At 36.6% G+C, this 23012-nt stretch overlaps 1 protein-coding gene across 12 annotated transcripts in view; it reads right to left on the bottom strand.

Annotated features, from left to right (window-relative positions):
- The window catches only part of trpm3 (transient receptor potential cation channel, subfamily M, member 3), a 138714-nt gene that overhangs the window by 23032 nt on the left and 92670 nt on the right, over positions 1-23012 (bottom strand). For all 12 annotated transcript variants that reach the window (XM_051893575.1, XM_051893583.1, XM_051893576.1 and 9 more), the window contains exons 7-12: positions 21728-21902; positions 20455-20578; positions 6130-6202; positions 3071-3171; positions 2702-2836; positions 985-1035 (exon numbers count right to left, since the gene is read on the bottom strand). In XM_051893575.1, coding sequence (XP_051749535.1) covers positions 985-1035; positions 2702-2836; positions 3071-3171; positions 6130-6202; positions 20455-20578; positions 21728-21902 — 659 coding nt within the window. The remainder of the gene's footprint in view (positions 1-984; positions 1036-2701; positions 2837-3070; positions 3172-6129; positions 6203-20454; positions 20579-21727; positions 21903-23012) is intronic.

Here is a 23012-nt window from a genome sequence, read left to right as displayed (position 1 = left end):
AGAAGCAATTCCTCAGTTGTTAATTTAACGATTTAACTCATCTTCATGCCAACATTAGTGAGCTTTTCCAATTAGAGACTCCTTATCAGGGTGTCGAAAGTTTGATTGTAAGACTTAACAACATGAAGAGAACATGAAGTCCTACGATTCCTCCTTTCATTAGATCTACGGGCCAAATCCCTCTTAGCAAAATTACATCCCATATCCAGCCTCCTGACTATGATAACTAGGCTCTGCTCTGGTTGTGTAATTATCAACACAGAGCCACTATGGATCTTCTAAGCTATGCTAATTACTTCAACCTCAGCAAATACCACAATATGCTTCAACTGGCTGATCAGAATCATAAAGGTGATGCTGCCTTTCATTTGTAAAGACATTTTGTACTAGAGTAAGTTGATGTGACATCCAAAGACAGTTTAACATGTTAGTCTCCAGGGACAAGCAGAAGATTTGAGCATTAAAAGTATAAAAAGTCCTTCTTTTGGACAAAGAGAAAAGATAAAAACCTTTTGGTGTATCTGCATTGATTCTTTTCTATTTTTTAAGTGGAAATTGCAGTATATGCACAAATGTCACTGCAAAAAGATTATGAAAATCACCAGACTGCAAAAAGCAGGTAACCATGCACCCCATTATGTCTCGGAAAATGCACTTAGGAATAATAATAAAGAAAACCTAACTATACACAAGCGACCTAAGAAGCAACAAACCCATTGTTCTGACTGTTTTATAGACCGAAAATCATTGAAAAAGCAGAGAGGACACAGACAGAAACAAAATAAGCAACTAATTGGCCAAATCTTTTAGTTGGGCTAAGAAGCAGGAAAGACACCTTTGCTAAATATGCAAAAGAAATCTAAGACTAATCTACCACTTACACACACTCTCTCTAACATCCACTCACACACATGCATACACATGCATACAGAAACACGCACACAACACACACACACACAGACAGCATACACAGTGAATTCTTACCTTTTTCACATCTCTGACAAGGTGGTACAAGGTGTTGGATGGACCATGCCTCTGTTTAAGACAAACAGAAACAAATGTAACCTTTAATAATCAATTACATCTAACTGCAAATAATAACTTAGAAACAAATGAGAACATGTGCAATTGTTACCTTAAAGGGATAGTTCACCCAAAAATAAACGCTCAGATTTAGAACAACATAGGGGTAAGTAAATGATGCCAGAAATGTAATTTTTGGGTGAACTATCCTTTAATGAAGCTATTTCTACTTGATATCGCCCTTAAATATTACTATCCACATAACTGAATGTCTGAAAATTACATGCCATATTTGTGGCCTTAAAACCAGTTAATTTAGAACTTGAAATACGAAGCATTATTGGATTGACTGACAAAACATTTTTTTAATGCATAAGCCTACATTTTTAAACCATACAAAACCTTTGAATGGTAGTACTGTATAAATACAGTATGCATATATATATATTTATATGTATATGGGAACAAACAAGTTTGGGTCAGTACGATTTTTTTAATGTTTTTGAAAGAAGTATTGTATGCTCACCAAGGCTGCATTTATTTGATCAAAAACACTATAAAAACACTAATATTGTGACATATTATTACAACTGAAAATAGTTGTCTTCTAATTTAATATATTTTAAAAAGTACAATTTATTCCTGTGATAGGAAATAAGCAGAATTTTCAGCAGCCATTACCCCAGTCTTCATGATTCCTTCAAAAATTATTTAATAAAGTATGCTGATTTGGTGCTCAAGATGATTTGATTATCAATGTCGAAAACAGTTGTGCTGCTTAAAGGGTTAGTTCACCTAAAAATCGAATTTCTGTAATTAATACTCACACTCATGTCATTCCAAACCTGTAAAACCTTCGTTCATCTTCGTTCATCTTCAGAAATTAAGATATTTTTGATGAAATCCGAGAGATTTTTTTTTTAATCTCCCATAGAAAGCAACAAAACTACCACATTCAAGGTCCAGAAAAGTAGTAAAGACAAATAGTCTATGTGACTACAGTGGTTTAACCTTAATATTCTGAAGCGACGAGAATACTTTTTGTGTGCAAAAACAAAACAAAAATAACGACTTTATTCAACAATTTCCTCTTTACCCTGTCATTCTCATACACTGTTTACGTTGAAGACACATTGCAGAGCTTCCGTGTTCTACGTCAGAACGCCAACTCTGTATTGGCCGGCTCCTGCGTCAGCATCACATGCAAGTGTCGTGGTGCTCACATGAACAGCACCAGCCAATACTGAGCCGGCATTCGGATGTAAACACGGAAGCGCTGCACTGCGTCAACTGCGTAGGAGACTGAAAGGGTAGAGAAGAAATTGTTGAATAAAGTTGTTATTTTTGTTTTGTTTTTGCACACAAAAAGTATTCTCGTCGCTTCATAACATTAAGGTTGAACCACTGTAGTCATGTTGACTACTTTAACGATGTCTTTACTACTTATCTGGACCTTGAATGTGGTTATTTCGTTACTTTCTAAGGGAGATTAAAATACCTCTCGGATTTCATCAAAAATATTTTAATTTCTGTTCCTAAGATAAAGGAACAAAGGTCTTACGGGTTTGGAACGACATGAGGGTGAATTTTCATTTTTGGGTGAACTAACCCTTTAAAATTTTGAGGAAACCGTAATACATATTTTCAGGATTCTTTGATGAACAGAAAGCTACATTACCGTATTATAGAGCTCTTCAAGTCTGGACAGCGTCAGGAAACGGTGCATGCTCACTCCATTCTCAATCAACAGCTTCACAAAGTCCACTCTGTCCAGCACCAGTGCGTCCAGCATAGACTGCTCTAGAGAGCCCACCTGACCACACATAAATAAAGCTTACAGGTCCAGGACACACGCTACCCAGCACATAATAAAACAGACATATAGGTGCACAGCAATTAATCAATTTTTCTTGAATTTTAAACTGTTTTAAATGAAGCTACCTTGCTTCTCGTCACCTCTGCGATCAATAAAGTATCTATGTATCTATACCTAAATGAATTACAAGCACTCAGAGATACTGAGTTTGTGTGAGTGGATATTGCCTACAGGCCACTGCTGTCCATAAATGAAGATCTGGCTCCGAGCGATGTCAACTCTGTTCCAGGCCAAAGCCAGGCTCAGTTGATCTGGAGCTGATGCATTGGCCCCTGGACAGATAGGCACAAGGGCACATAATTAAGGTTAGTTCAACAAAACCAGCTTAAAAAAGGCCTGAGAACGTATAAAATGATGGATGAACGGTGTAGATAAATGCCTATTAAATATTATCAATTTTAAAGGCTAATGTCTTTAAAATCATTGCCATGCTTAAGCACTCTCAACTCCCATTGATTTACAAGTTCTTCTCACAGTGGAGAATCCTGAGGAATTTTCGGCTCTCACATCATTACAATGCATACCGTTATGCCTGTTTAAAAAGCTGATTCTAGAGATAAATCACAGAGGAAAGCACTCTCCAGGGTCTCTGGCACTTTGCTCCGCTTCTGCTTCAAGCTAATAAACCTTCCCCCTGAGCAGCAAGACATTTGTCTTTACTTACTCTGGCCTGATGCTTCTACATTTACTTTTATGAGGGTAATCTGTCCAGACACAGTCTATTAAATAGACACCTCCGTGGCTTGTCTAGGTGTCGCCATGTATTAAACCATATTTGCATAATCTCAGTTAAGTGCCAGAAAATATCCTGCCTGACTCCATTTATGAGCTGTTAAACCTAAAATATAGACATGGAGGTCTGTAGTACTTGAAAGTGTCCATATGGGGCACTTTATGCTTTTGTATTTCATGCTGTATTGAGTTATTACTGTATATTGATGCTGGTGAAACAAGTCCTCAGCAACAGTAAGGCTCTGTGTCAGCAGAGATTGGTCACATAATTATGTATAATTAAGTCTCTGAAGATGAGCTTTAATTGCTGTTTTCTGCTGCTTTGAACTCTAGCAGAGGTTAGCTTTATATTCCCGCTTTAATTTCACGCTACATCATAAATCTTGACACTTTGTATTTGTCAGATATTCACAAGTGTGTTCAATAGAAAAAAGGGTCTCCTTAAAAGTAACCCTTTATCGCATGGCTGATACTGAGCTACTGATAAAAGCATGATATAATAAAAACTTGCATGTTTTCAGTAATTAGCATATCATAAACTCTCTAAATCTGCAATCAAATTATTCACTTAGCTTGCTATAAAGAAATTTAAGATAACAAGAAGCATACATTTTAAAATACATGTTAGCATCAAGAATATAAATATGTCCGAAACTGGTATCTTACAGAAAACCTTTTTAATGGCTTTATTGGATTGGGAACTCAAAAATACAACATTTTATCTCTTCTTTGACTTTATACCAACTGATATATGTCCCTTACACATGCATTAAGGGAAAAGGAGAGAGCTGGGAACTTCATGAGTAAATCATTCTTTAGATGTGCTGCAAAGTACTATGAATTATGCAAGAGCAACACATGGAGCTCTTGGAGGAAAGGCTTCACTGGAAACCCATCTTTTATATGGATTTAAAAGTGGGTCTAAGAAGCATAACCAGTAGAGCTTGCACTTTATTCACTCCTCTCAGCGACAAATGTCCTGGTAACCTTATGATTGCAGGCACTAAAAAATTTGTGGGGCAGTTAAATGGAAGTTAGTGTGTGACCAGAAAAGTTCAGATCTCTGTTGGTGGAATCAACTTGTGGGAGATTTCATGTGTTTTGATTGACATTATCTGGAGGACACTGCTGTGAATTACTTGGACATTTACATAAAGATGTTTCAGAGAGCCTTTATCAGCATTCTTTTACAACCGTCAATCATTATTTATACAAGGGGTCTTCAAACATTTTCCTGTCAGGAAAACTTCTCTGTTAGTCTCCTACATTGTTGACGTAGTGAACGCAGTGCAGCGCTTCCGTGTTTATGTCCGAATGCCAAGTATTGGCCAACGCTGTACATGTGGGCAGCACGACGCATGCGTGTGATGTTGACGCAGGAGCCAGCCAATACTGAGTCGGCATTCTGACATAGAACACGGAAGCGCTGCACTGTGTTCATTACGTCAACTGTGTAATAGACTGACATAGAAGAAAAGAAATTATTGAATAGTCATTATTTTTGTTTTGTTTTTGCAAACAAAAAGTATTCTCGTTGCTTCATAACATTAAGGTTAAACCACTGTAATCACATTGACTATTTTAACATTGTCTTTACTACCTTTCTGGACCTCAAAAGGTGCAATGATGTCGCTGTCTATGTGTGGTTCAGAAACCATTGGATTTCATCAAAAATATCTTAATTTGTGTTCCGAAGATGAACAAAGGTCTTACAAGTTTGGAACAACATGAGAGTGAGTAATAAATGACAGAAATTACATTTTTGGGTGAGCTAACCCTTTAACAGTTCATCAAGATCTTAATGATTTCAGCCACTTCCTCTTTTGGAATATCTGAAAGCCAGGTTTTTTCTAACATCAGTAATAGAACAGAACACATTTACAAAGCAGCACGGTGGTGAACGCACGCAAAACCAATCTTCAGTTATACTGCACCGATGAGTTTGGACAGTAGCTTAGCGCTTATAAAAGCTCTGAACTAACGATGTAGGCTATATAATTGATTCATAATTATTAAATCTAATAAATCTGTTTCCATTAACCATGATATAAATATTGGGGGGTTGTACTTGCTAGTTTTGGTTCTGGTTGGGAGGGGAGATTTTGTCTCTGTCTTTAAGGCAAAAAGATTGTCTCGGTCTTGGAGTCAAAATAAACTGCTATAACACACATTTAATTCTGTATTTATGTACTTTAAAAAGGCATAATAATAATCATTACTGGTGTAGTTATGTACTTGCACATTGCAATTTTACTTTTTTATATTAATAAGGGAGAGACATTGTAATAATTATCTACTCTAAACTTTTTTTTATTACTAAACTCAACCAATTTTAGCTTTGGTTGAATTCTATACTGTATTTTTGTTTACCCCATTTTTTTTTCCCCCACAAAAATCAGTTTAAAAAACAGCAGTACCCTGTTGAAAACCCTGATTCAAACCAACAAGTTTGGAAGTCCACAGATGCATATGAGTATCCACAAATTTACAAATATTACCTTTCAGAAGAGCTGTTAGAATAGCCAGATCAATGTCCTGGTGTCCCTCTGATCCCATCCGAAACACTGTTATCTGAGAAGAGAGATATTGCATTATTGCTGGCAACAAATGAACATCACAACTGTTTGAGTATGATAGCAGGATAAAGGCAAATCCAATCGCGGTGATAACTGCTTAGTGTCTTGTCCATATAGTGAAGAGAAGGGACAAGAATAGAGCTATAGGGATTTACAGAAATGAGCTGGATGCACTGCCATAACCGGAATTGCAGTTCTGTAATCACTGCAACGTCACATGTGAAGGGCACCTTGCGGCTCCATATGCAACGCGTGTGTTCTGAATTCCAGAACATATAGCGTACAGGCCATTAATCTAACGCCTGTCATTTGAACAATCCACCTTTCTTTCAGTAGCCATTTTCCATCTGTCTGGTATGGACTAATGAACTTATCTGTGGAAGTGGGAGGATTGGTTCAGCCTAATGTCAATAATGTTTTCATTTTCATCCCCTCAAGCAACCATGAAATGATGGCACATTTAGAGTGTGTGTGAGCTTGAGAGGTGGTGGTGGCAGAATAAAGAATTGGAGCACTTCAGCGGGCTTAAATAACGGAACATACAATCGTTCAAAATGTCTTATAGTTCAGAACTGATGCATAAAGTAATGGTGCTATATGATTATGTCTTGTGTGTGGTGTGGTTCTGTGTGCACTATGAAATCTTTCTGCTGTTGAAATTGGAGAGTAAATGGAATGTGATCATATCGAACAAGCACTTAATCTCCTCTACAAAGAGTATGGTGACGGCCAATTACTGAAGTGACAGTTATTGATGACCCTTTGACTGTGGAGGTGACCCAACCCTGTGTATGTGTGTGTGTAGGATTGAAGCATGAGACACAGTGACCTTTACAATATGTCCCTATATGTCAATTTCACTTTTACTGTTTATTCTAGGTGAAAACAAATATTGTGATATTATTTCATAACAACATGAATATTTTTAAATAACTTAACTACATATATAAATTAAATTAATTATTATTTTCTTTTTGCATGCGTGTGTAACTCCAACCAGTCAATGTTTAAGCACTAGTTCTCCCAAAAATGACAATGTACTCACCCTCATGTTGATCCAAACATGTATGACATTTTTTTTCTACTGTGGATTGTGTGGAACATGAAAATGCTGTTTCAGCCCTTACAATGAAAGCCAATGGGTTCCAAAACAACACAGACCCCACTGATTTTCACTGTGTAATGACATGAGGATGAGTAAATCATGGCAGAATTTACATTTTTGGATGAACTATCCCCTTTAAATTCAACACACATCACTCAAACACAGCAAGAAAGTGATTCAGGCACTGTTAGTTCTTTTCGAAATTCCATATCCATATTGAGTAAACAGCTGACCTATGGGACATGTCTGTGATTTATGAGTCTCTAGTAGCTGAATAGAATAAGTCAATTATGGATATTTAAATCATCTCCATGTGCCTCAGAGGACGTTTTAACAACTAAGGCACCCATTCAATTCCGAATTTTTTTTTTACACAGTTTACGCCTCTACAAATTAAAAAAAAAAAAACTTCAATGATTAAAAATGAATGTCATTTTTAATCTGTAACAGACTGTAAAAAAAAAATGCTACAGTAAAAACTGTTAATTGGTTAACAGTGAGTTTCCTTACTACTGTATATATGGGAAACTGTAAAAGATATAACCTTATGTTTCATTTTACAGTAAAATGCTGTACTGTTTTTGGAAGTAATCTCTTTACCTTTAATAACTTTGTAATATTTCACAATTGCTGTTTAATGTATAAAATTGTAAATGATCTTGAACCTCCACCTTTAAAGACATTTGTTTTTTTTGCGCACTGATAACATAAGACAGACAAGAGCCTCGTTAAGAGGTGACTGTGAAGCGCATTTTAGAAAAAACAGATTTTGGTCGATCAGCTTTTTCTGTTAAAGATGTTAATAATTGGAATAATTTACCAACTGATATTAGACAGTGTACTACCTTTGTGCAGTTTAAATCGCATTTGAAAAGATGGTTAAAGGCAAGCCAGGTTTGTGATCATTGATTACACAATGTAATGATTTTTGAATATGTTATACATTTTGTATTCTAATGTGTTTATATTGTATGGTAATTTTATTGATAATTTGGTTTACTCCTGCCCAGGGACAGTAGATGAAATTTAGCTCTGTAGCTAATTCTGGGGCAGTACTCTTTTATTGTCCATTGTCCCTGTCAAATAAAGAATTAAATAGATAATAAATAAATAAATAAATAAATAAATAAAGTAAAAAAGAAAAATCATCAAACTGACATTCCTAGAATTCTGTATGTGACACCTCACATTTAATGTTTTTTAATTTTAATGTTTAAGGGTTTTAAGTTGCATTTTATGTTGTTAAATTAACTGCATTTTTAAATTTATTGCATTATTTTAGTGTGGTGTTAAAATAACACTACAGGCACCATTCCATTTATTAGCATTTACCTTGATGAACTTTATTTCATTATGTGGCTTTCTCTTTACAACCTGTGTTATTATGGTTGTCACTACATGATAAAGATACAAAGCTGATTTTAGTAGCAGAAAATCAGCAGAAAAGGGCTTTTTGTATGTAAATTAACCCTTCGCCGGGAGTTTGATTGACAGGCAATCTAACCAATCATAACGCCGAATCCGCCATTTTGTCCGACAAAGCAGTCAGGGGAGTTAGTTTTAGTAGATTAACATCTGTGGACCTGAACTTGAAAAATGGTGTGTACTGACGTCTTTCTGCGGTTGAAACAACATTACTTCTGATGTTCATTCATGTTTATTTGATGCTATAAATTAACTAGTAGGAAGAGATGATCGGTTCACGAGCCGCTTGAACTGAGGCACTACAGCGATCTGTCACGACACATTAAAGAGCCACAAAATGGTATTTATTGTTTAAATTTCTTAAAAAATGACAAAATTTAAGATTTGTTTCATATCAAAAGTAACCTGCTCTGTCTTGTCTGTCGACGCGTTGTCAGTGTCCTCTTTGCTCTGCGATGTATTTTTTAATGCATGAGAACATGATGTGTGGCTTGAGAGCGGCATGGCTTTGTTGGACGTAGGTAGCAACAGTAACTAAATGGGGCGGGTCTTTGCGAACGGTCAATTACAGTTTTAAATAGTAAGATAAGATTTTTTGTAAGATTTTTTACTGTATTTTTACAGAATAATTCTGGTAACCTCAGATGCCAGTTTTTTTTTTTTTTTTCTGTAAACATGACAGGATTTTGTTGTAGGTAATATTTGCAGACATCACAAAGATCTTTTAAATCCACCTTGGCTAGGCTGTCATGTCCCCACATGCTTCAAATCAACCTCCATCATCCAAGTGCAAAAATGACTTCAGTGACTTTTGCCCCATTGTATTTACTCCAGCGATTCTAGTGTTTTGAAAGACTGGTCACAGCAAACATTAAGACCGCCTTTCCACAACATATTTTCAAATACACACCTTCAGACACAACTGCTCCATGGAGGATGGCATTGCATTTGTCATCCTTATTGCACTTTGTTACCTAGACAACAAAATCTCATATGTCAAATTGCTGATGTTTACTTCATCTCTGCATTGATCACAGTCGTTCCCCAGACCCTAACAAACTAGCTGCAGCTGCACTTAGACTAAGCAGGTAACTCTGTCCTCCTACACCTCAGGAGCAATAGCCTTGAGGCAGTAAGGATCCACAGTCATATACATAACACCATGAGTGCATCACCGAATTTCAGAGCAATCATTAAATCTGCATACAACGTCTCTGATGAGGGGCTCATCATCATCATTAATTACGAGACAGCCTAGGGAAGAGGTGAGACAGCATGCAACCTGGCGCTAGAACAACAACTTCTCTATTAATGCTAGTAAAAAAGAGATGATTGTTTACTTTAGATGGTCTCGAGCAGTTCATTACTCGCAGCACATCAACAGTGTGGTGGAGGAGATAACAGGCAGCCTTAGGTTAATGGGTGTTCACATCACCAACAAATTGTCATTGGCCCTGAACGCCTCTTCTTTGTTGAAGACTACACAACAGCACCTCAACATCCTAACAGGGTGTTCACTATGACACTGATTAAATCACTGGAGGTTCCTGCATATCTCAACTTATTGTTGGTTGCTAATAGCGTTTCTCTCAGCAACTTCTGTAAAAGGTGGCGGAAAAATGTCTATTCACATTGGTAGACACTGTGTCGCATCACTGCTCATTTGCATACAGTTGAACGCTCGCAGTTGATCATGTCACATTGTTGGAAAGCTCCGCTGCCCTTGGATACTGTTGCTATTTTGCTTTATAGAACGTCCTGTAGGAATAGACCTTAATCGGGGTAGCGACATGTTTCATTTTTGACAGAAATGAAAACAAGGGTTTGAGGGACAGAAGTACAGTGTGTACTGTACTAGCTATAAGTGCCCTGACATTTTTTTCCATATATTGTATTATTTCTGTAAAATTGCGTTTAACACAAAACGTTAATATACTGCAAATCAAAACTAAGAAATGTTTGTTGTCACCATTTTCTATGGTAGGTGAAGTTTTAAGGGGGCCTAGCAAAGGGTCAAATGTTAATGTATTTTAAAAAGATTCAGGTCACTTTGTGTGCATGTGAACTTTAAGGAACAGTGAAAAAGAATTTTCTTTTTTTAACTACATCTTAATCTCGATCATTACAGCAGAAAATAATTTCAAATTGTCCCTCAGTTTGTTAACACTAAGGCAAATGTGTTTATGGTTTACTGTACAGCTGAAATCTATATGGGCTTGCTGATCTGGGGTTTTAAAACAGAAATAAAAGCACTTACATAAATTATTCAGTAATGTTATACATGTACACATGTTTTTCCTTGAGATGAAAGTATTTTCTGTGGTAATAAACAGCATGCTGTTGATACAACTATATTATATAGAGCAGTGGTTCCCAAACTTTTTAGCGTGATGTACCCCCTGAAGGGATTACCATCCTTCTGCATACCCCCTCTCTTCCACTTAGACTGCAGTCACACCTTTACCATTAAAGGACAATATTTACCCCCTAAATTGAGTTTCCAGTGCATATTTTTACCTTTATGAATAACTTTATAAAATAAATAATGTTTCAAATAAAAATGTTCAATAGAGAAATATGCAATGATGGTAAAACTTTTAAATATTAAACTAAAACCGCCAGTAGGTGGCAGCAAAGTCACTGTTTTTATGAGTGAGTCAGCGAGTCATTCATTCAGTAACGAAGCAAGTGGCTGTGAATGAATCATTGAATCATTGACTCACGATTCGTTCACAGCCGCAGAATTGTTCGCGAAACACAGACGTGTGTTGTAGTTCTGCTGTGATTTTTGTTAGAACTGTCATTTCATTGCAAAACAGAGTAAATACTGACAGTACTGTGTTTAAAATGTACGTTTGGTTTTTTGATCTGTTGTCTAATAATGTCACGTTTGCAGTCATGTGGATATTTGGGAACAATTGCATTCTTGCTCGTTATCATCATTAAATAACTCACACAACGTATGTTTTTGTATCGGGGAAAGTTAGAGTCTTAAATCGAAATTAATCCACCATCTGTGTCTATATTTGTTCTTTATGTGAGTAACGTCAAGTGCTAAATCCCCACTTGTACAAAGGTGCATTGTCGAGAATGACAGTAATTTAGCGCGATTTAAGGCAGCCAGCTCTGCACGCAATCTATCATATGCATGCTGCTTGTGTGGATGCAGTAATTTTTGACTGCAAATGATGAGGTAATTTGATTAAATGTACTGGATTTACGGCATTTTGGCAGTTAGAAAAACATGCTGTTTAATATTATTTTAAGGTAGAATTAAATGAACTACTCAGCATTTTGTTCGACTACGCCATATTCGGTTTATACCAGATGTAATGGGCGGAGTTATGCTTAGCTATGGGGTTATGGGTAGGGTTAGGGTGTGGTTGAACTATCTAGTTTCACTCATTGGCTCTGCAGTGAACAGCCTCTCGAATATTCTGGTCTGCAACCCCCATCCGCGCCAACTCTACAGGTGTGTCAAAGAGAGCATCCTGACCTGCTGTATAAGTGTCTGTTATGGCAAATCGCCTCAGTCAGAAAAAAACCCTGCAGTGAGTAGTGAAAATAGCTCTGTCCATCACAGGGGCTTGTCTTCCTGCTGTTAAAGGTTATCACTACGAGAGGTGTGAAATTATGGCCAGCAGCAGCATCTGGAAAAATGCTAAGGAGTCTCTCTCTTACACTATTTTTAACTCGCCACTATATTTAAATTTACAGAGCTGTTATTAGGGGCACAAATGCAGGTTTTTGCTAGACAAAATGAAGAGAGCCTTTTCCTATGTGGCGACAAGACTTTGTGATTAGCCTTCCTGGCTAAGTTCATTTCACGTCTTAACTAAACCTCATCTAAATATCTGGTTTGACATTTAACCAGGTGGGACCCGTTTAATTAATGAGTCAAAAGCAATAATTTTTTTTTTGTAATTAAAATCAAATGTATCCATTGTGTATCGAAGCAGTGAATTTGAATGTAACGTTATAATAAAGGACAAGATGGTGTGTACAGTAAGTCTGTATCTAACGCTCACTGGAGAGCTGGCGAATGCTGTTCTCGCTTTTCTGTGGATTGCTTCATGCATCAGTGACCCAGGCCCATGGGCAAACATTCATCTTCATTTATCAGGGGTGAAATTTCCTTCCTCAACCTCCCTCCGCTCCACCAGTCCAGCGCTCTCACATCATCTTAAATCCTACAGCAGCGCTACTCACTGTTCCAACATGTGCCAAGAGTTCGTGTCTCCTCTGGTCTGTCAGCTGTCCATCCATACAGTCACTCACCCATACGACATGTGGCCGGATGTGACTCCATCTTTCCATCCATCATCATCAGCTGATCAGGATGTCATCCCCTGAAGCATCTATTTTCATTCAGCTTCATTCCCACTGGCAAAACTGCAAAAATAACGACTGTTTTCGAGCAAGTTTCCCCAAACTCCCTCCATGGCTCATGCAAATAGTCCCGCCACAGACTCACACTATTGGTTATTGCTACGTTGGGATGCTAAAAGCAAACAGACAAATCAACCAATAAAAGGCTTTCTTACAGCTGATTATTCCAGCGCTCTGGAATACTTGATTCTGATTGGTCAATAGCGCCAGCGATGCTGCGCAGACAGCTTTCTGCTTCCCAATTCGCGTACTTATGCACTATTATATGCCTTTATTATTATTATTATTTTTATTTTTTATTTTTACTGTAAATAATGCGAGTAGTGTGTTTACACTGAACACTTCCTCTATGAACATTCCACTTAGAAAAAGTACACTTTAAATACCCAGATGATGCACTAAATTAGCGGAAAAAACAAAGTGTCGAATGTTGGACACTTCATGCATAGATATATTAATATAACAGTTGCAACCCAAATGACGCACTATACACTATGCAATTATGCACTATGTACTCATCCGTGTAGTGTATTAATGTGAGTAATACCCTAATAATAACTTTATAAAATTCATACACTACATAGACTAGTACATAAGACTTTATATAAAGAAAGATGGTGCACACGTATTACTATAGTTGCGTCCCAAATGATGCACTATACACTATGTACTCATCCATGTAGCATATGAATTTTATAAGGTTATTTTGTCATTTAATATAAAAGTCTAATAGCCCCTCCCCCTCTGCTACGTAATTAAAGCTGTGACAGTTGAGTGCATAAAGTGTCCAACATTCCACACTTCGTTTTTTCAGTTAATGTAGTGCATCATTGGGGTATTTAAAGTGCACTTTTTCTTGGAATTTTCTGGGTGGACGCACTACTCCCACTATTTATACATAAAAACGTCATAGAATAGTGCATAAGTATGCGATTTGGGATGCACCTTATGAATGGGAGAAAGTGCAATGCTCAGTATGGTGGAATAAGTCCCGCCTTCTAAATAAAAGAGCAAATCACTGATTGGTAAAGTCGTCTGTGTCACTGCAGCCGCCATTAGAGGCTCCGGTTGCTAGAAACAGTCACCCTTAGGACTGCACATGCGCAGTGGCTGCTCCAGCCTGAAAAATAATCTTTTTAATGCTATTTGAGCATAAGAAACCACATTTATGATACAGTTGTTGTCAGATTTCATTTATGATTTCAAATATCAATTAAATTGGAGCAGCGGCATGTTTGCCTGCAAGTTCATAAAATCATCAAGTTCATTACAGCTGGTGGGATGGGTCTCGTCTCGTATTTTGCGGGGTGGGGGCAAATTGAATCTGCAGTTGTCAGGTGGTACAAGTCAGAGCGCTCAGAAAATTCCCAGTTTACAGTTTGTAATTATGAGTTCTAATCTCGTGATTACAATAATTACAACAATGAATGCACCTTCAGTTATCAATTGTAGTGAAAATGAAATTGAGGACTATTAATAATGCAATATTGTTGCAAATCTTTTTGTACATTGTAATTGGCTATTTTTTAGTGTAGCTTAAGGTAATATACAGGTCAAATTATAAAAATGATTTAAACTTAAATCAATATTTCATGTCCACATTTTTATTTGGTGAGTAGCTAATAAGTGAAAGTGAAGGCCAAATATGGTAACCCATACTCAAAATTTGTCCTCTACATTGAACCCATCCAAGTTAGTGCACACACATTAGCAGTAGTGAACACAAACACACCCGGAGCAGTGGGCAGCCATTTTTGCTGTGGCGCTCAGGGAGTGATTGGGGGTTCGGTGCCTTGCTCAAGGGCACCTCGGATTACCAGTCTGATTCTCTAACCATAAGGCCATGACTGCCCCGTGTGAAATAAACGAAATACTATACAGTCAATACTGGCATATAAGAACACCCTTACATTATATGCTGGGAAGGGAGAACATATTTTGACATTGCAAAACATTTTTACACAACTCAGCAAGAGCTAAAACAATGGTGTTTCCTAGAAGAGGAGATTAAAATGCTTTGGTGTGAGGGAAAACTAGCAGTGCTAACTCCTCTCTGAGCCAACGGACACATGAAACAAGGAAGATACTCAAGGAAAACAGAATGAGGCCGATAAAGAGACAGAGAGGCTGTCAGTCTGATTAATTGAACCATCCCTCCCTTGGTTGCAGGAACAAAGACCTCCACAGTAGGAACGAGATTAAGAATGGAATTCAATCCTGAATGAGAGGGAATGCCTACTGCAGAGAAGAGCAAAAGACTGACATAATGCTTCTTTTGTGTGTCAAGTGCCAATTAATCTCACACAGAACAGAAATACTGAATCACTAAAAGGACCCTAATCTAATCTAATAACGTTGTAATTATTTGTAGTTTGCTGCTGCCCCCTACAAATCTGGAGAGGTGTAGTCAGGTCATGTACTGAGAGCCAGGAGGTTATGGAAGCCTGTCCTGTCGAGTTCAGGTTAAACATCTGCTCAGGTGCTTCAAAGGAACAGAGATGAATTAAGACACCTCCCTACAGATCTCATTATCCCACTCTTGATTCACCACAGAACACAAGCTTGTCTTAGTGTTATTCTTATATTTCAGCATTTTTCTTGTAAATATGTTTGTAGGTTACCTCACATTTTTGTTTGTTTTGGTTTGGTAATCAGGAGACAAATGACCAGGTTGTCTTTGGTCATTATGTTTAAATACTGATAAAAAAAAAAGTTGGATTGGTTTGGAATAAGATAAATAATGCCAGATTTTTCAATTTTGAGTGGACTAATCCCTTAAGATAGTGGTTTAGACGCAAACATGAATATGGTATATCTCCTAAAATATGACATGAAACATTCATAAAATAACAGAGCTTCTCTTCAACAAACAAAAATGTTTCAGCTCATCTTCCTCAAGGCATGTTTTGCTCATTTGCACCTGAATACAATATATACACATGCATGTATGTATGATGGCATCAGCACTAGCCCTCAAGCACACGTCATGATCAGCATGCTAGCAGCTTGGGGGGCAAAAACTGCCCAGTTATGCATTCTTACACAACCCATCAACTGATTTCGATAAGGACTTTTGAACTCATCGATTGAGTTCAAAAGTCCTCAATATTTGTCTGTTGGCAGACTTCTGCCCATAACCAGAACGAAGCGAGCGTATGTTGTTCTGTACAGCTCCTCAGATTTTTTCATAGGTGCACATTTGATTGCATTTTCTAATCAGATTCATTTACTGTAGTATTGCTGGAGTGGAATACTAGCTACTTGCTGAGAACGGCTCAGTATATAAGCCTACTGTATGCCTACTATTTAAAGGTGCCCTAGAATCAAAAATTGAATTTACCTCGGCATAGTTGAATAACAAGAGTTCAGTACATGGAAATGACATACAGTGGGTCTCTAACACTTTGTTTCCTCCTTCTTATGTAAATCTCATTTGTTTAAAAGATCTCCGAAGAACAGGCGAATCTCAACATAACACCGACTGTTACGTAACAGTCGGGATCATTAATATGTACGCCCCCAATATTTGCATATGCCAGCCCTTGTTCAAGGCATTAGACAAGGGCAGCCAGTATTAACGTCTGGATCTGTGCACAGCTGAATCATCAGACTAGGTAAGCAAGCAAGGACAATAGCGAAAAATGGCAGATGGCGCAATAATAACTGACATGATCCATGATATCATGGTATTTTTAGTGATATTTGTAAATTGTCTTTCTAAATGTTTCGTTAGCATGTTGCTAATGTACTGTTAAATGTGGTTAAAGTTACCATCGTTTCTTACTGTATTCACGGAGACAAGACTGTCGTTATTTTCTGTATTACAGTCTGTATAATTCATAAACACAACTTCATTCTTTATAAATCTCTCCAACAGTGTGTAAAGTTAGCTTTAGTCACGGAGCACCATCAAACTCATTCAGAATCAAATGTAAACATCCAAATAAACACTGTACTTACGCGATTAGACATGCTGCATGACGAACACTTCGTAAAGATCCATTTTGAGGGTTATATTAGCAGTGTGAACTTTGTTTATGCTGTTTAAGGCAAGCGCGCGCTCCGGGGGCGGGGAGCATGAGAATTTAAAGGGGCCGCAGCCTGAATCGGCGCATATTTAATGATGCCCCAAAATAGGCAGTTAAAAAAATTAATTAAAAAAAAATCTATGGGGTATTTTGAGCTGAAACTTCACAGACACATTCAGGGGACACCTGAGACTTATATTACATCTTTTGAAAACACGTTCTACGGCACCTTTAACAGAACTCATTATGATACACATTTCCAACAGTAGTACGCTACATTATTGGTGCATGTGAAAACTAATTTTACATTTCTAATTAAATTTTGTAAACATTTGTCAAGAATGTAAGATAAATTAATACATTGAAAAAAGTGAGGTTTAACACTAAGTTCCAATTTAAAAGTCACACTTATTTAATTTCAATTTATCTCATAATAATGACTTAGTATGTCATAATTGAATTTTTATGTCATAATCAGTGTTGGGTAAGTTACTCTAAAAAGTAATTCATTACTAGTTACTAATTACATATTCAATAGTGTAATTAGATTAGTATACAAATTATTAGTATTAGATTACTATACAAATTACTCTCTCCAAAATGTATTTAATTACTTATTACTAATTACTTTCTAAGTCCTATGTCAACCTCGACGAGTTAATAAATGATACAAGGATTAAATGAAATGGCTCTTTTAATTCTTTCAAATAAATAATATAAAACTACATAAATTATTCAGGTCACACTTTAGATTAGGGTCCAATTCTCACTATTAACTAACTATTAACTATGACTTTTGCCTCAAACTCCTAATTACAGCTTATTAGTAAAGTAGTTGGTAAGTTTAAGTATTGGGTAGGATTAAGGATGTAGAATAAAGCATTAATATGTGCTTTTTAAGTACTAATAAACAGCCAAAATCCCATTAATATTCATGCTAATAACCAACTAATTAATAGTGAGAATTGGACACTAAACTAAACTGTTACCATTATTCTTATTTACTCACCAAAGTATTTAAAGTGAGAAGGATACATAAAAACATTTTAACATTAGACTTTAAATTCTGATGTTAAATCTACTATTGTATTATACATAATTGTTCTACAGTCTATACACAGTATTTGGTTCAATTACTTCAGAAGTAACTGTAATTAAATTACAGAAAAAATAACAGTAATGCCTTACATTAGTTTTTCAAGGGAAAATTACAGTAATTACTTAGTAACTAGTTACACCCAACACTGGTCATAATCTGATCTTTTATATCATAATTATGATGAACTTTTCATCTCAGAAATATAACTTAGCATGTCATAATTTCCATTTTTTAAATCATAATTACGATTTACGAAAGTGTGATTTTTTTTTCTTTTTCTTATGTGGTGGAAATGGACTTTCATAAATGTTACATATTGCAGCAATCGTAAAAATTATATAATAGTATGCTATTATGAACATAGCAGCAATACTCTTCTTTATAATCACACATTTTTATATTAGCATCTTCAAATTATACTGCAAAGATGCGATAATTAAAAAATGTTTGGTAAAGGCCATCTTCAAAGACTGCCAAAGGCACCTCTAACACTCATTCACTCTAGCTTTCTAATCACAGTTGTAAATTGTAAGCATTTGTTCCAATCATCAAGCATGGAAATTCTCCCATTGGCTTGTATTTAGTGGAAAGTACAGCAATGAGGGAGCAAAAGAGGAGATCAAGCGCTGAGCTGAACTGTGTGCATGTGTGATGAATGTGAGATGAGTGCAGTGGACTAAAGATCTCGAGGTCCCAAACACACATGCTGCACTCATCTGCCAGCACATCTGACACCCCACTGAGCAGAAGTGCACATGTTTGTGCGAGTCAGTCACAGATTATGATGTATGTGTGTTTATTTGGTATTTTCGCAGTGGCATTTTGTGCTTGAACACTGGTTTAATGCTACATCTACAAACTGTTCTGAGACAAAATACCTCTTTTAAGTAATATTTTTAATTGCTTCCCTTAGTTGTGTCTCAAAGGCTTTATGATCTCACTTTTGAGTCATCAATAAAATATTACTCAAGTGGGTGGCATGTAAACTAAAGCCAATGTGCTGTACTCAAAACCAGCTCTCACCTTCAACAAAACAGTTTGCAGCTGAACACAATTGCATTTAAGCCAATACAGCATATAAATACACAGGCTTAAGTAAAAGTCATATGGTGTGTGGGTACAAAGATTCATATCTATGAATCTTCATAGGTCATCTTCATAATGAGGATTAACACATCTACAGATCATACTTCACAGTGGAAATGCAGGCACAAACAACACTGAAAAACAGTTAATTTAGAAAATTAATTAGAAAAAACCACGGTGTGCACATATACAAAATCACAAATACATAGACATGCACAGACAATGTGTGAAACCACTACAATGACTAAAAGAAGAATCAAAGCATTCGTAATAAAAGAACAAACACAAAAATCACTTTGAAGATGTATGATTTAATGACTGAAAACAATATCTGAATATACAAACACAACACTGAGATTTCATTTCAATTACATTAACATTCAAAGACAACCAGAAACGTTTTGCATGCAAATCATGGTCTTGATAGATTTTACTTGATAGACTTGAAAAATAGAAAAGCATGTTGAGCTAAAAGTAGGATATGTTTCTCCTGGCGACACTGAAGTTGATTGTTAAAACTCTTTATTGAGGCATTTCAGGCCATTCTGGAAGTAATGGCTGACAGGGGAAGGATACATAAATGTGAAGTGTCTGAGAGCTTTTAGATGAGCTAACTGGAAAGTGCACTCTAATTGAAATGTCATACAGATTATGGTGTCGTCCATCTGGTGAATAATTTAACAGAGGAGCATTGGATTCAAATATATGACCAGTTTTAGGTGATAGTATCAGTAGTAAGTAAAAATAGTTTTACTTTCTGTGCATCAGAGAGATAAAGAGAGAGTGTTTGTGTGCGAGAAGCTAATACGAAGAGATGGTCTCAGGGCCTGAGGAAATGTACTTCACGTGGGCTGCAGAGGTAGCGACATTTATCAGCCCCGAGCTTAAGGGGCCACTTTACACGCATCTCTGACTGTCCGATAGAATAATGGCATGCTGACATGGAGAGGAATGTACGGCAGAAAAATCTCCTGGCTTTATCACGAGTTCACTCTCATACAAAGCACTCCAAGATATAAAGTACAGTAAAAAGGCTCTAGAGGAATCTCTTTAAATCTGTCAGATTAGGGGGGTTTAATCATTAAGACTTTTACAGACACACAGCACACACTCACCAGTTCTTTCTTCTTCATGCACTCCATCAGAATGATGAAAAGATGCTGGGCCTGCGTCCGACTGTATGTAAACGTCTTCTGAATGGTGACTAATAACTGGTCTCTCAGAGATTCGTTTATGATTCTAACATGTAGTCAGAGAGAAAGATGAGACTGGGATATCAGAGCAATTCGTTTATGCTATGAAAATATTCCAACAGAGCGCAACAGTAGGGTTCCGGAAGGAAAAATCCCATTAATTTTCTCCATTGACAAACTGCTTTTTAATGATAACATATGACCCTTTTTAAAAAAGACCCACCACAGCTCAAGTCACTGTGATTTCAACTACCCATAATTTGAAGAGAAATCTTCCTTGGAATTCCTTGTATATATTTTTAAATATTTTGTAGTAAATGGTAAAAATTAATGCTGAGATTAATTGGATTTAATCACAATAATCAATAATGCAATAACATTATAAAAATATTATATGTTTAAATATATTGCAGTAAATGAAAATATAGGGCTGTGAATCAACTAAAAATGTAAATGTTTTTTTATCTCCCATAGAAAGTAACATAATTATCACATTAAAGGTCCAGAAAAGTAGTAAAGACATCATTAAAATAGTCAACATGACTACAGTGGTTTAACCTTACTGTTATGAAGCGACGAGAATACTTTTTATGTGCAAAAACAAAACAAAAATAATGACTTTATTCAACAATTTCTTCTCTTCCCTGTTATTCTCCTATGCTGTTTATGTTGTAGTGACGTTGACTATTTTAACGGTGTCTTTACTACTTTTCTGGACCTTGAATGTGGTAATTATGTTGCTTTCTATGGGGGATAAAAGAAACCTTTCGGAATTCATCAAAAATATCTTTATTTGTGTTCCGAAGATGAACGAAGGTCTTACGGGTTTGGAATGACATGAGGGTGAGTAATTAATGACAGAAATTTCATTTTTGGGTAAACCCTTTAATTCTGTTAATTATTTTTAAACCTAACACATTAAGTACACCTAGTCTTTAGCTCCAATTCTAAACTTTTTGTTTGTTTGTTTTGCTTAAATTAAAGTGTGTTACATTTGTGATTCATCTCATAGCTGGTTGGATTGTTTCATGTCTTAGAAGTCCTTATGGAGAAATTTAATAGGAAAAATACTTCTGAAAAAGTGGGCATTTACTGATGCGCTCTATTCTATGATACAGTTCAATCTTCATCTATATGTAAATTAATATTCATATCTTATCATAATATTACAGTGGAGAGAGATAACCTCACATACCCGCCTTCCTCTGAGTACTTGTGCCCAAAGGCCAGGATGTCAGAGGCACGACCGCTGCCGTCACACACCACCACAGGCACTGGTGGAGTGTCTCTCAGGTACTCCAGTACGATAGAGATCACATTTGGACCCCCCTCCACTATCAGAGCCACCACTGGAACACCCTGTCCGATCCCTGTGGAGAAAACAGAAACGTGAGAGAGAAACGTGAGCGAGAAAAGGTGGAATGTGTGTGACCGTGGGGGTGGCTATTACAAGGAAAACCAATCAAAAAGATTAAAGGTGAAGGGTGCATTTTTTCTCCTCTACCAGTTTAATGTACAAAGAACTAGAGGTAAGCCATTTATATAAAATGTAAACACTATGCTCATGTGGTGCTTTGTTTGTTTGAGCAGTCTGATATTTCAATGTCTGACTTAACCAGTGGTGTGTGTTCTGGGCAGCAATACCTATAATAAGTTATCTACAGGGAATTTATTAGTTTGAAGACAAGCAGGGGCAAGGGGTGGAAGGGGCAAAAGAGGTGCTGGGAGTGTTTGAACAATCATTATTTTCGAAAATGGCACAGAAATTACACATTTCACCTTTAAAGGGCTAGTTCACCCAAAAATGTGAATTCTGCCAACATTTATTCACTATCATGTCATTCCAAACCGGTGTGACTTATGTGGAACACAGAAGATATTGTGAAGAATATTTTAACTTTTTTTTGCCCAAAACAACCCCTTGACTTTCATTGTGTAGACGAAAAAAGAAGACATTTTACAAACTATCTTCTTTTGTGTACCACATGACAAAGAAAGTATGTACTGTACTGGAGGTGAATGATGACAGAATTTTCATTGTGGAAAAATGCCTTTAAAGGGGTCATGAATTGAGAAATCAAATTTTCCTTGATCTTTTGATGTAAGAGGTCATTGTGCTATAAAAACATCATGTAAGTTTCAGAACACAAAACTTCCTTGTTAGTTCAAAAACAGCTTTTTATTGAAACCAAGCTCAGAAAACAACTAGTTTTGGATTTTGTAACATTATGACGTCATAGTGCAATGAAAGACCGCCTCTGCAGAATCCGATCAATGGCTACTTCTACATCATCAGATCTTTGGCCCCGCCCACTGGCACATTAGTGAGATGAGAAGCACAGAAGAGAGATACAGGATCACTGGACTAAAAATAACATTTCCTTCCAAAGTATACTAATGCTAGGAAAAGTGGTTATTTATTTTCAACTATGTGAATGTCTCAGTAAAGCATGATTTGTTTGTTCAGTACATCTCACTGT

Source organism: Ctenopharyngodon idella, chromosome 5, assembly GCF_019924925.1.
Source record: "Ctenopharyngodon idella isolate HZGC_01 chromosome 5, HZGC01, whole genome shotgun sequence".
Classification (NCBI taxonomy): Eukaryota; Metazoa; Chordata; class Actinopteri; order Cypriniformes; family Xenocyprididae; genus Ctenopharyngodon; species Ctenopharyngodon idella.
Note: the sequence above shows the minus strand (reverse complement) of the source record. Positions and strands in the feature narration are given on the sequence as shown.